The 16719-nt window shown below is 41.3% G+C and overlaps 2 protein-coding genes across 3 annotated transcripts; both read left to right on the forward strand.

Moving 5' to 3' along the window:
• The first annotated feature begins 5947 nt into the window (after positions 1 to 5947).
• Positions 5948 to 11027, forward strand: LOC117494279 (thyrotropin subunit beta-like). The gene is made up of 3 exons (XM_034145118.1): positions 5948 to 6000; positions 6124 to 6286; positions 10758 to 11027. The coding sequence occupies exons 1-3, from the start codon at positions 5993 to 5995 to the stop codon at positions 11025 to 11027; spliced, it is 441 nt and encodes a 146-aa protein (XP_034001009.1). The 5' UTR covers positions 5948 to 5992.
• Positions 11028 to 11504: 477 nt separating this feature from the next.
• On the forward strand, positions 11505 to 16714 carry LOC117494078 (mitochondrial glutamate carrier 1-like). Of its 2 annotated transcripts, none has more exons than XM_034144757.1 (10): positions 11505 to 11570; positions 12410 to 12519; positions 13050 to 13175; positions 13939 to 13994; positions 14405 to 14495; positions 14583 to 14698; positions 14799 to 14994; positions 15096 to 15253; positions 15362 to 15437; positions 15521 to 16714. In XM_034144757.1, the coding sequence occupies exons 2-10, from the start codon at positions 12497 to 12499 to the stop codon at positions 15660 to 15662; spliced, it is 984 nt and encodes a 327-aa protein (XP_034000648.1). In that variant the 5' UTR covers positions 11505 to 11570; positions 12410 to 12496; the 3' UTR covers positions 15663 to 16714. The 2 variants fall into 2 exon arrangements, with proteins under 2 accessions (XP_034000648.1, XP_034000647.1); XM_034144756.1 differs by having other exon boundaries at positions 11506 to 11755.
• The last annotated feature ends 5 nt before the right edge of the window (positions 16715 to 16719 follow it).

The raw sequence follows: 16719 nt of genomic DNA on the forward strand, positions 1-16719 counted from the left end.
TTGCTGTCCATCTGCACCTTCTTTGGTGGCATACTGAAAGCTGTGGTTGGTGAGATAGCTCCAGATAGATGTTAGCTGCTGCAGATAGCTCCAGGTAGATGTTAGCTGCTGCAAGGGCCTTGCCAGGTGGATGTTTAGCTGCTGCAGGGACCTTGCCAGGTAGAAGTTTAGCTGATGCAGGGGCCTCCGGTCCGAGAGCAATAGAAGCGTCCTGAGGTGCATGATGCCGCAGAATGCAGAGCTGGTGGTGGACTTCAGACGGCGCCAACACTCACCCCCAACAGCAGTGAAAATCCAGGGAGCGGACATATAGATTGTGAGATCTATCAATACCTTGGTGTTCATCTGAACAATAAACTGAACTGGACTGATAATTCCTCCGCTCTGTATGAAAAGGGACAGAGCAGACTGTATCTGCTGAGGAGACTGAGGTCTTTTTAGGTGGAGGGGGCATTCCTGCAGACCTTCTTTGACTCTGTTGTGGCATCAGCCATCTTTTATGGTGTGGTCTGCTGGGGCTGCAGCATCTCGCCTGCTGACAGGAGGCGGCTTAACAGACTGATTCTGATTTCTTCATTCAATTCATCTCATAATTGGTACAATAGGGATCCATGGCCTCTGTCCTAACCGAAATCCCCTCCAACCACTGAAGTGACAACAGCGTCAAATCACAATAAAATTCAGCAATTCCAGTACAAATACTTAATTACTGAGTTTCCTTTGACAAGGTGTACTGAAATACCTTTGTTTGTGGCTATCTTTGTGTGTATGAGTGGTTTAGTTTAAAGGAAGCACACATCAGCCAAACAAATCCTATTACTGGAATTCAGAAAAAGAGGGAAGAGTCTCGACAAACTTCATAGCATTACATTATTTATTTATTCATCAAATGATAATAAGGACTCAACACAAGAGAAAGCTGTGAGAAACAATCATACTAGAACAAGCTCTACTATTAATGAAACATCAAAACTAACAACTTATACGTTTAAAGAGCTACGCTAAGATTTTCGGGCCATATATTAATAATTTCTGTATATGAACTCACGGATCCAATGTCTTCAGCAACCAATAGCTCTTCAAAAATGACTACTTTGTGAAAAAAAGGGCACATGGCCACTCACATGAATAACAGATGGGAATAATGTGAGCATTAATGGCTTAGAAAAGGAGGGTACCTTTTCACTCAGAGACAGAAACATGAGCGTGCTGACCCAGCATTAGCCAAATGAGATCACTTCAAATAATAACAAATAATTATGAACTTAATTTCATTTTTATTTTGGGTACTTTAATAAATTGCTTCTTCAATAGTTCAGGTCAGAGCCTGGTTCAGGTCAACTCCCCTGTCTTAAAAGGTAACAATACATGGAAAATATTAATGAATTAAAATGTTTCAATTTTGTTTAAATGTGTGTCTTTTAAAAAGGAACTCACTTTCAGGAATTCTGGGGCATCCTGTGCATGACATCTAAACACAGGACAGCAGACTTCATATGACCTAAAACGTGAGGAATGAACATGTGGATCAGGTTTGTCCAGCATCAAACCTTATGGTTGGGCCCATATTCTTTAACATAGACTGTGACAAGGAACTGGTCATTTTGAAAGTGATATGGGCAGAAGTGTAAAATTGCTTACTAAATTGTATCGCAATTATTGACACACTCCCCAAGTCATGTTAACAGTCATGTTTGACCTTTTTCAGGATACCAATTTGAGGGGACTGTTTGAGATGTGGGTCCTGATCCAGCCCAGCTGTGTGCCTCTCTCTCTGGGGTACCGAACCGCCCATGTGCCAGGCTGCCCTCAGGATGTAAAACTCCCAGCTGCATTATCAACCAGCCAACTATTGCAGCTGCAGGCTACAACACACACCCCACTGTGTCAACACCAGATTTCTAATGACTCATGCACAGTGACCCTGTGTGAAGAGCCAGACCAGTCCGCTGTGGGACCCTGACAATATGCTTACCAAAGCAATGCACATGCAGGGCAAATTAAACAGCTTCCCTGTTGTTGCTGTGGTTTGCATATCAGCTGTTCAGCTGCTCATTGTTTTCTCTATTAGACAATGAATTGGAACTAAACACTGTTGAACAGCACTTTAATGTTATTGTGATAGTGTGTAAATGAAATAAACAAGTGCAAGGCCCATTCGGGATAAGTTCTTGAGTTATTGAGTTTGTTATTGCTACTGTATGTGTTTAGAATGCTAACATATATGCATAATGAGTGCATATAACTTCCATTAATTTTTGTATTTAAAATGTGTAAGCCCTAAGTGTGATAAAGGAATTGGAAAAAGGTCAAAGTTTAGACTGGCATATTGCGTGTGTAAGCAAAATATCTGTCCGCACTTTCACAATTATGATTGGACTTAATGTGGGACTGTGTTTGACTGCCATCTAGTGGTAACATGAAATCACTGCAGAGAACATAATTGGAGAACAACTGACTGCTATCTCTACCTCCTACTTTTGTTGATGGTTGCTTTTGGGCAAATTCAGAGTATGTTAAAATAAATATTTCAGAATTCTGTGATTCTGGGAAAAAGTCTTGTCTTTGCATTGTGACTGTTTTCATGTTTTGATTTATGTTGCATTACATTTTTCATTTACATTTTATGTTACTATTAATGTAATATGTTAATTTACTTTGATATAAGACAGTTTTTTTTTTCAGGTACTCTCATTATATATAAAGTGTTCAGATACTTTAAAGAAAATACTGTGGAAACATTTGCCTGTAGTTCTCAATGGAAGATTTCTGGTCCAAAAATGACTTTGGCGGATAAAGTGTATTATTAATTTTAAAAGACAGTAGATTACAGACATAAATGCTCCCAGTTAATATGAAGGAAAACGGCTCTGTTTCCCAGCATGCCACTGGGGTTCATTCTACTCTTCAACAGCTAAACTTAAACTACAAACAGCTTGAAACGAAAAATTGTACAACATTCAAGTTTGGCTTTTATGTTGCGGACGGCCTCGCTGGTATAAAAAAATACGCCTACTTGATTTGGTATAATTTGCACCACAACGAAGTGTGTGTTCCAAGTTAACACAGTATTAATACGACGTGTCCGCCATGTTACTTCCGTGGGCGGAAGCTCATTGTAGAGGTCACATGCTGAGTGCTCGTCACTCCACCAATCACCTCGGGGAAGGTCTGAGACAAGAGCCAATAGTTACCCTAGCAGGGTATCACCTGATTCGGGTGAGCGAGCGAACAGAAAATATGGGTCAACGTGAGCAGTTGTTGCAGGAGAAACCGTGTGGCGCAGTTTCAGCGCCTCACGGTGGATGTGACGCTCACTGACTTGGAATCGCTCGTGGCTAGCAAATGAGTGCGATGTATGAGGTGGAGCACAGCTCCAGAACCCAATTCAGACTACTCTCCTCCCACTTTTTCATTGTTAAACTTGTTTCACAAGATTTTCTCTTTTAATTACATAGTATTACATGTATATACATGTATTACATTTATATTAAAGCTATATGTAGCTTTTTTTTAACAATCTTTTTAATATTCTTCCATTATAATTACATACAACCAAACAAATAAAAAACATCAACAAAAGAAAACAAGGCAAATAGTGTTTTCTATGTTAAGAGAAAAGATATCTGTACTTTAATATGTATAGCTTATCAAATAATAATAATGCACAATTACTGATTTTGCTGGACCAGGTCATTCAGGTTGGTTTTACTCTGTGTTAGTCTGTGACCTCTTGACCTGGGGGCATGGCCAGGGCATGGCTAATATCAAACAAAAAGGTTTCATGTTTCTGTCTGACCCAGCTCAAGGGTCTTATCGGAGCGTGTAGAGTTACCCGGACAGTATGATCAGAAAAGAGAGACTCAAACCTTTAACCTCAAACAGCATCTGCAGACATCGTGATGATAAGGGTGACAAGGGAAGGGTTGAGCAGAAGGGCAACTAAATGGCCTGTCCTGTTAGTTTGCCAATTCCTACGTTTATAATGAACCTATCCACATATTTGCTTGGAAATTTGACAACTAACCTGAGTGAGAAGATTCATTCTTGCATGCAGAGTTTTAGACCTTTATTTTTCAAAGCAACGGGTACAAAAAATAAATATATCTTGCAATGTGATCCTTGAAACACTTACTAATACTATTACTCAAATTACCACAGAAGGCATGTTGAGTACTTTGCCAGGTGTGTATATCTGTCTGCCTGTGAACACATTTTGCACAGCTTTAGCATAAGAACGATTCAAGATTCAAGATAAAGTCCCATAATTAATGTACGTGGTCCAAGCCATGTCTCCTGAAGTAGGGTGATACATTCGCAACATGGTCTCTACTTCATCTTAAAAGGTACAAATAGTTTCAACATGTGTCTTTTACTTTGAATGTATATGACGTGTCATTGTGTTAAGTGCTGTATCTCCGCTTTCCTCCTGCACAAAAAAATAAAGCAATTGTTCATTGTTTCAAGGCACAGTTACCATCTTGTAATCTAAAACAATACCTGCTTTTGACCCAATCATGACCCTAGTAGTACACAGTGCACAGTGTTTTTAAGCATGCCACTACTTTTTTGAGCTATTGAAGTTTTTTTGTTTCGAGACCTTGCACAAAATATAATCCGACCATCTGTATAAAGCTGGATCTGTGTCAGGGCAGATAGTTGCTGAACTGTCAACAACCCACTTTGTTGCAATTATCTGATGGAGTTGTGACATGTGATCCAACATGATTATCATTAAGCAGAATGGCAGAAACAGTGGCCACGTCAGCAGCATAGAGGGAAAACCATAATACGGTAATATTGTATATTTTAATTAATTGAACTGTCCCTGCATTTGTCCGTATTTCAGTGTAGATTTACATCAATTTTCTGGAATAATTCTGATCCTTATTTTTGTTTACCATGATTGTTAACTTTAGATATATAGATGGTTGAAGAGAACAGGATCAAGACCTGTGTTTTTAATTGAATAGTGGAAGCAAGCCTGTGTTTGCATTGAGGATCATGAAGTGTGCTTTGGACATGATGATGGCATGATTAGGATCAATTGTGTTTGGTAAACATGTTTATTGACTACTTTGTGAGGGGAAAATTATGGCACATGGCCACTCACATTAGTAACAGATGGGAATAATGGAAGCATTAATGGCTTAGAAAAGGAGGGCATAACCTTTTCACTCAGTTAGAGACAGAAACATGAGAGAGTTGACCCAGCATCAGCCAAATGAGATCACTTTTTAAATATAGTATAGTTAGAAATTAAGAAATATTTAACTTTATTTCTTTCACATTTAATAACTGATGAATGCCCTTAATATTGATTTGGGAATTGATTATTTGATAAACTCATAATTAAAGTGCACAAATAGCCATTCATGCTATGAAATAGGTTAAATGTGGTTTTACAGTCTTCATTTACAAATTTGCAAACACTAGTTTATCTTCAGGGTTTCACTTTCGAAAAAGGGACTTACTTTCAGGAATTTTGGTGGGTGGACCTTGCAAATTAAATCAAAACACAGGGAGAGAAGGTGGACTTCACATGGTCTAAAACGTGAGGAATCAACCACGTGAATCGGGTTTGACCAGCCCCCTACCCAATGGTTGAGCCCATATTCTTCAATATCACCTGTGAAAAGGAACACTGTACACACACACAAAAACACACACACTAAACACACCCACATTCATGTGATTTCTGGAATGATATTTTAGACTTCTAGTGTACTGGGGCAGTCGAGGTGGATTAAGGCTTCCATAAAAGAGGATAGACAACAATCATCTTTTCAGAATTTCATAAAGGAGAGGAACATGGTGGAGTTGGGGAACTGAGTGGACTGAACAAGAGGAAGAATCCAGAACTATCATCCACTTATTTGATTAAGACAACACAGATTTATTGGATATCTAAAACCATTTCCTCTGAAGTCAAATCCTTCAGGCTTAAATTCATATTGTTTTCATTGGATATCTCGTAATTCCGAGAGGTCAGATGTCAAGGTGTGTTTTTTCTCTTCAATCTAAGTTTGCATGAACCTAACATGTTGATATTGTTGCAATGAAATTCTCCTGAGTGTATATATTGTTTTTGTAATAATGATTTTCAAAATGTCTCATTTTCAGAATGCCGTCGTTAGTGTTGAAATGCATGCTGCTGTGTACGTTAATGCATGGAACAGTGTTTTCCTGTATGCTGAAGAATCACACCATATGGATTGAGAGGCAAGACTGCGGCCAGTGTGTGGCAATCAACACAACCATATGCAGCGGCTACTGTCACACACAGGTGACTATACACTCTCCACTGTCCATAGAAAGTCTTTAGCTGAACATTTTGATGCATGAATCCAAACAAGGAAGCATGCTGTTGGCGTGGTTATGCCCATGAAAAGAATACTTGATGCAACATAGTGCAATGCTATACCTTGATTCATCATCTTAAATTGTCTAAACAAAGGAAGTTGGAAGTCCACATGGTGGCTGAAGTAAACTCCTAGTAAAGATCACATCTGTGATTAAGTGATTGTCTCCACACGGCTAACAACATGGAGACGGCTAAACGGGCGGCTAAAAGCTAACAGTGCTAACAGCATGAACAGTGCAAACAACAGCAACAGTGTTTAAAGAGTTAAGAGTTTTAAACTGAGGGGTTTTATTTGTTTCAGGAACAATTACTGTAAGAAAACAGAGCATAGGCCATTAGCTAGTCAGTTGGACATACGCACACAGAGATTCAAATCCAAACGCGGCAGTACCGGCTGGATAAAAAAGCACAGAGAAGCTTATATTTCAACAAACACAGCAGAACATGGTGTAGTGTTGTCCTGAGCAGTGTGACTTTATCATCTGCTCAGGACAACATTACACCACTATGTTTTTATAGAGAAAATTGTTTTCTGCTTTTAAATTAATGTTCTGAATTTGGAATTCAGCGCCTTTAAACCACCCAAAGTAAAACACATAATATTAAGTAGCTACAATGGCCAATTTCCGAATTAAAAAAATTGGTAAAGTAACTAAGTGCGAAAATAGAGGAGTAATAAGTACAATATTTAAGTGTCAAATATAGTGTAGTAGGCTATAGTAGCCTATAGCAAAGAGTACCTTGACATAACATTTAATTGTAGGTTACATTACACTTGAGTAAAATAGCCTACTTAGTTTCATTCTAATCTAAGTGCAACATGTGGATCCAAATGAAAATCTTGGTTTGTTTTACATTATAAAACGGACAAGTAAAATCAAGCAATCTGATTGGTTCTTAGCCGTGGTATACTGAGCGTATACCACAGGTAGAATTGTAAGTTACTTTTCACAACAACTCAGTATCCCTCCGCGTCTGAGATAAACAGTATACAGTTGGAACAAGAAAGCAGCGGAGAAGTAACGAGGCAGAAACCCTCCTTTTTACGCAACGGTCCAGACATAGACATCAAACGGCAAAAACATATTCAGTGTGCAGTTCCTTTGGCATTAGGGCAGGGATATTTAGATACTTTCCAAGGTTTGACATAATGAATTGTGCTACTTTTAAAGCAAGCAACGATGTTTTCAAATCTGTAATCAAAAAGGTCCGCAAAAACATTTAAGATTAACTTCGACCTCCGGGGGGGGGGTCTTACTATGGAGGAGTGGATTGAGGAGTGCCTATCTCCAGAACAAAAAGCACCTAAACGACGACATGTAGAGCTACGTGAAGAGCAGGTAGACCAACTGGAAACGTATCACCATTCAAAAGCTTTCTGATGCGGGTCTTGAAACAAAGCAGAGAAATTATGACCGTTAGTGGCCACAGGTGCGAAAGCTCTCTCCAGAGCTGAGCTACTGGAAGCCGAATCTCGGGGACCGGAGAAAGTGGAGCAATATTCTCGCCACGCCAAGCAACAGCCTAGAACAGGGGTCGGCAACCCCTGGCACGCGTGCCAGCATTGGCACGCGGCACCGTAACCAGTGGCACCCTAGGAATAAGTGGAATAAGTGTGCAAAATATTTAAATTGTATTTTCGGATCCTGAACGAGACCGCCGCCAGAGCGCGTCTCCCCGCACGCAGCGCAGCCCCGCTCTCTTTAACTCCAGGTGACTTTCTGCCGCTTTCCTCCGTGGTGCAGGGCTGATCGTTTCACCACAGAGGAAAGCACTTCACAAATTGCAGTACCCATAAGGAGCTTTACAAATGCCGCAGTTTTTGCGTGGCTGTGTCTTTAGTTGAAAGCCCAGTGGCGATCTGCTCATCTCTCATCATACTTGCCAACCCTCCCGATTTTCGCGGGAGACTCCCGATTTCATTGCCCTCTCCCGGTTTCCTCCCGGGGTCATATTTCTCCCGCATTTCTCCCGATTTCTGACAAAATCAGATTTACTCAGGACTGTTTCCACTCGGACTTTAATACAGCTACACCATTGTTTGGTTTCCATGGTAGCGTAGCGTGCGCAACTGAAAGTCTGAGAGGGTGAGGAAGATAGTCACAGCAAACAGAACAAGAATAGACAATTCTACCCTCTGCTCACTCCTTTCCTGCCCACACATATGGTGCTACAGGCCGCAAGGCAGTGCACTTACAACTACAATAAGCATCTAATACAGCTCCGGCGATCCACTAGCACCCCCCCCCCCCCCCCCGCGGTGGTTTTGGAAATGCTCCCGATTTCTGAGGTCTCAAGGTTGGCAAGTATGTCTCTCATTGAAATAATATGCTACAAAGGGGCGGACTGGCCATCTGTGTGTTGAACTTTCCTGTCGGCTCCCAGACCGTAGTCGAGGAGGGCAGAAGCAACAAGCTTCAGGTTCAATAACCCACTTTAGCTTAAATGACTGGAGAGAGGCGAGCTCTTCTTGGGAGGCCGTTGCATTTATTTAGCTGTTCTTCTGTTTCACAAAATACATCACAGACCTGTTTTTCTGCTGCCTCGTTTCACTTCCAGAAACATACACACGCTCGCTCACTCTCGCTCTACCATCCACACACACACATGCACACGCCACACCCCTCTCTCTCTCTCTTAAAGGGACAGCGATCTCATCTCACTCTGCATGACCCTAATATCATAACATGTGTGTTCTGGAGAATCACAGAACGGACGATCGTCCTCAGTGGCGTCGCCTGGCCTGGGCATCCGGGGCTTTAGCCCCGAATGTTTTTTCTGTAGCCCCGGACAATTCTCCCTCAATAATATAATACATTAACCGTGCTTTACGTGAACCTCATCATGACACAAGAGAGGACGGCAGGACTGTAATTTCCCGTGTTCAGTGAATGCAACAGAGGCATGACACCAGACCAATCAGAGAGTTGCATGGAAATAAACGTGTGCTTGTGTCAGCTCGGCTCTGTGTGTGTGTGGCAATAGCGCATTTAGTGTGATAGAGAGAGAGAGAGAGAGGGAGAGAGGGAGAGAGAGGGACCGTGTTGTTAGCATCTGGTTAGCTAGCTGATAAACGGACATAAGGAGCTGTTTGTTCCACAACAAGCTGGAGGAGAGTCCTCTCCTGACAGACTGAGAGGCTCAGGTGAGCTAAAGGACTCTCTGAGTGTTTAGATAGTTTACTTTAGTCTGTTATCTCAGTGGGTGTCAAACGGTTTGGTCACAAATGATTCAAAAGATTATTTCCGCGGCACATGTTTATATGATCATTATAGTTATAAAAAAAATAAAGACAATAAAGGAAAAACAGTTATGAAATACTATATGGCAGTAAAACAAGAATAGAGTTTAAAAGGGGAGTGATTTGTAAAATATCCTTAAAGAAAAAGTAAATCTGTTTACAGTTCTGTTTCAAATGGGTGTTGAGAGATGTATCCATAGATCTCTTAATGTTGCTCTCAAAGTGCACCAGATTGATGCTTTTAACTTCAATATTTAAAAAAAAATCTTCCCGGGGGAGCATCCCCCCGGACCCCCCTAGAGGAGGTTAGGTCCCCCCCCCCCCCCCCCCCCCACTCATAAAAAATAGCACTTTACCCCTGCCTATATGAGGTGAGATGATTATCGAGCCTTCATTGTAACAGTCACGGGTATACTGTGTGTGTGCGTGTGGAGAGTGTTGCAGTAGAATATTCCACTGTAGCGCCGCCGCCACTGTGGGCTAAGCCCCGAATGTTTTCAGGTCCAGGCGACGCCCCTGATCGTCCTTATTATTATGCCGTTTAAACCAGGTCCACACACCTGTTGATAGTTCATGAGCGTCAAGCTCCTCAACCCCCCGTCCCCCCCCCCCGTTGATAATTCTCGATCGTTGGCACGCTGATAACAATCTTTTTTTTTAATGGCACTTCATATCAAAAGGGTTGCCGACCCCTGGCCTAGAACAACCTCAGCCTATACAAGTAACCACGTAAGCCATGCTACTGATGCTGGACAGTTTTTCAGTGGGTGCACAATAAACGGCAACATACACATTAATGTAAATAAATAGCCAAATAATGGATCAACGCTCTCTGTCTAATATGTTCGCTAGCTGTTGTTAGTGTTGTTGCATAGCAACCACCTCGCACTATGTTTCGTGCAGAAGGCAACAGAGGGACTATTTTATTTTGAACATCATTATTTACTAATAAAAACTATTTAAATTAGAGTGTGTATTTTTCTTTCATATTGCCACACTTGGTAACCGTTTTATAAAAGCAATAGCTCACTTCAGGCCGTGATATATTGCTTAATTATAGCCTACTTTGTGAAACTGATTATGGGTAGAAGTGCTGTAACACAATTTACACGCCCCAATCTTATGTTAACAGTGCTGTTTCCCCTTTGTCAGGACACCAATTTGAAAGGAAGGTTCGGGAGGATTTTCTTGATCCAGCGCAGCTGTGTGCCTCTCTCTCTGGTGTACCGAGCCGTCCATGTTCCGGGCTGCCCTCAGGATGTAAACTCACAGCTGTATTATCCTGCGGCCCAGCGCTGCAGCTGCAGGCGCTGCAACACGCGCTCGCACCACTGTGTCCGCACCAGCCGGGTCTCTAAAGACCGATGCACCGTGACCCTGGGCGGTGTGAAGAACCAAACCCAGCCCGCTGTGAAAAACTGACAATATGCCTATACATGCAATGCACATGCATGCTAAATGACTCAGCCGATGGACGAGTGTTTATTTGCTCTTCAGCTGTTTATGGTTTCGGCAATATGTTGCAAAATATACTGTTTAAAATGCATTTAATTTAACTGTGAAAAGTATGTAAATTAATAAAAATTACAAATAATATATGGAAAAAACTAGTGGATTATAATTATATTTACATGTAAAGTGTCATCTGTAAAGCTTAGGAGGAGAATGATTTGGTTAGTTTGGGATTCTGAGGTTTGAGAGCCCATACAGAATTAGTATGTGTCTGAGCAACCTGTGAGAAATGTTTGGGAAAAGTTGCATCATGCTCACCTGTGCAAATTATGAGACAAGTTGGCCCATCCTTCTTTGCAAATCCCCTCTTGTCACTGGATAACTCAGGTCTGTGACGCCTCTGGAAGGTTAACGCGCTTCCTCAATTTGATATTCATTCATACAGACCTGAAGCCTGCTGGAGTGAGAGGCCACTTAAACTTCGCTAAAGCAGGACATTAGCTTTCATCTAAGGTCGGTCGAGCATGCTTTTAACGAGACATACCGTAACCATTTCGTTCGAAATATACGTTTACATCTTTTAACTAGCCAGTCATCATTGTCAAACTGTAGTCCAGAGGTAGCTCATAGGACAGGGCTGCACTTCAAAATGTGCAACTTTTTGTTCGGTGCAGAGCAGACGCAGCAAACTTTCTTCTGTGAGTACTTGCCTAATGTTTTTACTAGCTTTTAGCTTAAAACTACTATTGTATTAGATCCAATCAATCCATTTAAACGTGGTTGCAGTAACAGGTGGTATCATTAAATATACAGTAAAACCATAGTCTTTAGTATTTTTGTAAAAAAAACGTGTACCATTATTTACCCCAATACAACAAAATCACAGAAACCAGGCCTGGTACCAAAGTAGGCACTTATTTAAGAAAAGCACTCAAGTTTCTTCTTAAAGATGTTTTTCTGGTCTGGAGGTGTTTTTGATTCATTGTGATTATAAATCATAATAGATGTACTAAAAACAATCAGGATTTGTATGGCAACACTTTTTGCACAACCATTGTTGTGTCATAGTTGTCTGACACTAATCCATTTGACTATTACCCAATCAGTGTGTTTGGATCGAAGATCTTTGGGCAACTGGAAATCATTTCCAAACATGTTAGGCAGGTGTGTCCGTGGAAGAAAATGAGCTTGTGGTGTGATTTTGTTTGGGTGATGACTGACCTTGGCTCCATTTCTTGGCTGGCGGTGCAGTGGGTGGAGAGTAATGTTGAATTTATCCCTGGATCTGCAGGGCTGGACTTGCCTCTATATATATATAACCCTGAGCTTCCTTACACTCCCGCCTTGCTCAGTGTCTCTCAGGGACTCTCTGCCTGCTCTCCCTCTGCGGCCTCCTCCTTTGTGCTGACCAGCCTCTGCACTCACAACAACCAAGAACCATGGCCCAGCAACAGCAGATTAGGTATGAACCTGCTCTGTCCATCGGGAAAATACACCAAATCCAGCATGACACCATATGTAGCCTGCTCAAAGTACAATATAGAAATAAAGCTTGCTGATTATTTAACTCTGAAGTCTTGTAAATTGTTATAGTTAGCCTTCTGTTTCTCCAAGGCTAACGTGGCAAATCAATGAAGCCTTAGGATTCGACTGCCTCTGGACATATGTGTATGTTTTATTTACTCTGTCGTCAAGTTATTTTTGGAAGCGCATATTCCCAGAGGCAGTCACATTATACTCAGTTCAGTTGCAATGCTAAGGCCTCACATACAGTATACAGACAGTATACAGACACCCTTTAAAGTTAAAAAATATTAAAGTAAAAAATAATTTTCCAATGGAGAGAAAGTCCCTAAGAATGTGCTTTATCAGACCACTAATTGTACTGCTTTAGTTCAGTTTCAGTAGGTTTTGCCACACCTTTTAGTCCACTTTGAGGACTAAAAGGAATGATTGTAATGCACATGTCTGTTTTGACTTGTACTTAAACAGCCTCCCAGCCAAACTGATCAATGGAGGGATTGCAGGCATGGTGGGAGTCACCTGTGTGTTTCCAATTGACCTGGCCAAGACCCGCCTGCAGAACCAGCGCAGCGGGCAACAACTCTACAAAAATATGTAAGAAACCCCCCCCCCCTGCTCTTTTCCTTGATTTGGAATTAACTTACTTAAATGGGCAAATGCTGCACTTCTGCCACTCTATTTATACATATTTGTCATATTTGTCACCTTTCAGTTGTATATTTACAGTAATGTGTCTTTCTGATTAGATTGTTTTCCGAGATGCTAAGAAACTGAGCCCAGCAAAGGCTGGTCGACCCAAGTTAAACTGTCTAGATTATCAGTATTTATTAATTTCTTTTTGTGACCAATTTATAATCAACATTATTTGACAACCATTACCTTGCCAATGTTCATGTTAAGTTTTATACTCTGTTATGTTACATACACATTAAAGGTGGGGTATGTAATTTATTTCAGAAACACTTTTTGTTATATTCCATGGATTGCTCTTAACATCCCGATAGCAATGAATATATTAAATGCTTTGACAATAAATACATAAAAAAATCATCTGTGGAAGCCGTAGCGCTGTAAAAAGCACGACCAATCATTTGAGCCGGCCCGGCTAAAATAACTGGATGGCCTACCTGCCTGTCAGCCTTCCATCTGTGCACAAACTTATCTCGTGCCCTCATTGGTCATGTGCGCGTTTGTGTGTGTTGGAGGAGGGGCTCTGTAAGGAAGTGGCAGATTTTTTCCGGTTGTGTATTTTCAAATTCTAGCGCACTCGAGCTGGTTTCTCCAAAATTACCTACCCCACCTTTAAGTGTTTCCTATAAACAATGTGCATAACTATCAATTCCTGTTTTTTGTTCAGGATGGATTGCCTTATAAAGACAGTTAAATCTGAAGGCTACTTTGGCATGTACAGAGGTAAGACTAATCACATTGTTCATAACATGCTGAACGTTTTCTATGTCTGAGTAGGCTCTTTAATTGGATTACCAAGTATACTGTATCAAATATAACTTTTTGGGGGGTTCTGTGATACATTTCAATTGGCAATGTGTCCTAAACAGGAATCTAATCTGTCTACCAAAAAATAACGCTTTTCTTATGCCAAGTTTTCGTGAATTTTTTTCATCCCATCATGTTACTGCTTGTCAATAGGTTACTGGTTCATCTTGTAAGGCAGTGACCACATTAGCAGATCCTATGCCTTGAATAAACCATTGCTACTTTATCCTATTGATATCTGTGATGTGGAATAATTCATTTGACAGACATCTTTCTGTATTCTAATGTTTCATCTAAATTACGTTTGTGGACCTCTCTTGTTGCAGGTGCTGCAGTAAATCTCACCCTGGTAACCCCCGAGAAGGCCATCAAGCTAGCTGCTAATGACTTCTTCCGCCAACAGTTGAGCAAAGATGGGTGAGTAGTAGCGCTAAATAAAGCTGACTTCTGTACTGCGATTTTATTCTTGGTTTTAACAACATCCATGTCTCATGTCTTCATCAGCAGGTTGACGGTGTTCAAGGAGATGTTGGCAGGATGCTGTGCAGGAATGTGTCAGGTCATTATCACCACACCCATGGAGATGCTCAAGATCCAGTTGCAGGATGCTGGAAGGCTAGGTAATTTAAAAGGAAATCAGCAGAAAAAAGGATCAAATAATGCTTTTGTGATGTTCTAAAAATAACAATTATAATTATGCATTTCTCCTGTACCTGCCAGCGGCCCAGCAGAGGGGGGTGCCTAGTGTCGTATCGGCTCTGAAAATGGGTGGGACCAGTGCTGTTCTTAGCCGTTCCTACAACACCAGCCCTGCACCTCAAATCATGCGAGTGTCCGCCACACAGATCACCAGAGAGCTGCTGAGGACCAAAGGAGTCAAAGGACTGTACCGGGGACTCGGAGCAACATTGATGAGGTGAGAACGAATCTCGTGCTTGATTTTGCTCAACTGGTTTTACATGGTTTGACAGCTTTTATATTGAGGTGGTGAACATGCATGTTTTATTGCATTTTCAGGGACATCCCATTCTCCGTTGTGTACTTCCCTCTTTTTGCACATCTGCACCATCTCGGCCGGCGTTCCCCTGAAGACCCTGCTGTGCCCTTCTATTGGTCCTTCATGTCTGGATGCCTAGCTGGATGCATTGCTGCTGTCACTGTCAGCCCTTTTGACGGTGAGTGACTCAGTCTATGCAGATATCTGGTTACCAGACTATTTTTAATTCTTATGTATTTTTTTATAAATGTTCAACTAATATCTCAGCTTTCTTTCACTTGTGCAGTGGTCAAGACCAGGCTACAGTCACTCAAGAAAGGAGCTAATGAGGAAACCTACAATGGCGTAGTGGACTGTATCAGGTAAATGCCTTTCCTTCTCCAGGGTTCACATGAACGGAAAAGGTTACATTTTTATTTAACCTGCACTCTCTCTCCCATTGCAGAAAGATCCTGAGAAAGGAGGGTCCCGGAGCGTTCCTGAAGGGGGCAAGTTGCCGGGCCCTTGTTATTGCCCCACTCTTTGGAATTGCACAGGTTGTGTACGTTGTCGGAGTTGGAGAGTACCTGCTAGGGTGCACACCCTAAACCATCTACTCTGCATAAACAAGCTGTTTTCTAGTCTTCTTTATGCCACCTCATTAAATTACAGGCAGCTATGCCCTGGCATAGCCATGGGCCCAGCTCTCTGTTACTGTGTACCTTATTTATTGTTGGAGGCTGTTAAAAGTTAAATGGACCTGACAAATGCCTTCTAAATCCAAACTGGTTTAAAAGTATGCCTTTTGCTTGCCTACTTGTATGGCCTTCAGTGGAGCTTATTGCAAAAACAGAATAGCTTTCTTCACTAACAATCTTGACGGTCCAACATTGACCACCTATTCAATCAGATCAGAGTTGACTCCAGTCTTTTACCCTTAACTGAAACACTTACTCGGATATTCCCTTCAACTGTCTTATCTTAAAGACACTGTGTGATGGCTGTAGCACGGTGTTGCAAAGGAGACCTTACAATGCAAGGGAGCCAATACTAAGTAATGACAAAGGCAGAATATTGAAACGTCACTTGAATAGTTTCAATCCCGTTTTAAAGGGTTTCATGTGCAACTGGGCCATGGATGTAGCACCCTGTCTATGAATATAGTGGTAAAGGACTTGTATTGTCTGGTGGACTGTCCACTGCTGTAATACAGAATCCTGCATAATATTACTTTCTGTTACATTGAAAGAGAGATTGGTTGAGGTGTTTGGGTTCTTTACAGAGCGCTGTTGGCAATCTCTCTGTGGATGTCAACACAACAACCCGTTGACTGTGGTTGTCTGTTACTGGTCAGGTTTTGGTGTCAGAGATACAGGAGCCCACACGACTGAGTTATGGTTGTCATTCAGAAGCAGAACAGTCGAGCTGGAAAAAGTCCTGGGTCGAAGTACTTTTAACAGTTTGTACCATTGTAAATAGCTATCCTGTTTCTTTTTCTTGAACTGTGAAAAGCTAAACTCGAATTGAGAGCAGTTCTAACTTTTCAACATGTTGAAAGTGTTCCAACCAGTTGAAGATAATTATTTATTTTTTTACTTTAAAATGTCATATGTAAATACAGATTTCTAAATGCTGAATAAATATGTATGAATTCAGTGTTTACAT

Source organism: Trematomus bernacchii, unplaced genomic scaffold (genome assembly GCF_902827165.1).
Source record: "Trematomus bernacchii unplaced genomic scaffold, fTreBer1.1, whole genome shotgun sequence".
Classification (NCBI taxonomy): domain Eukaryota; kingdom Metazoa; phylum Chordata; class Actinopteri; order Perciformes; family Nototheniidae; genus Trematomus; species Trematomus bernacchii.

Bases quoted from the DNA above. Each gene is read 5' to 3' on its own strand.
- LOC117494078 (XM_034144757.1), top strand. From the start codon at position 12,497: ATGGCCCAGCAACAGCAGATTAG. The intron at 14,995-15,095 runs GTGAGAACGAAT...TTGCATTTTCAG, and splicing joins CTCGGAGCAACATTGATGAG to GGACATCCCATTCTCCGTTG. The intron at 15,438-15,520 runs GTAAATGCCTTT...CTCCCATTGCAG, and splicing joins GGCGTAGTGGACTGTATCAG to AAAGATCCTGAGAAAGGAGG.
- LOC117494279 (XM_034145118.1), top strand. The intron at 6,287-10,757 runs GTGACTATACAC...CCCCTTTGTCAG, and splicing joins GCGGCTACTGTCACACACAG to GACACCAATTTGAAAGGAAG.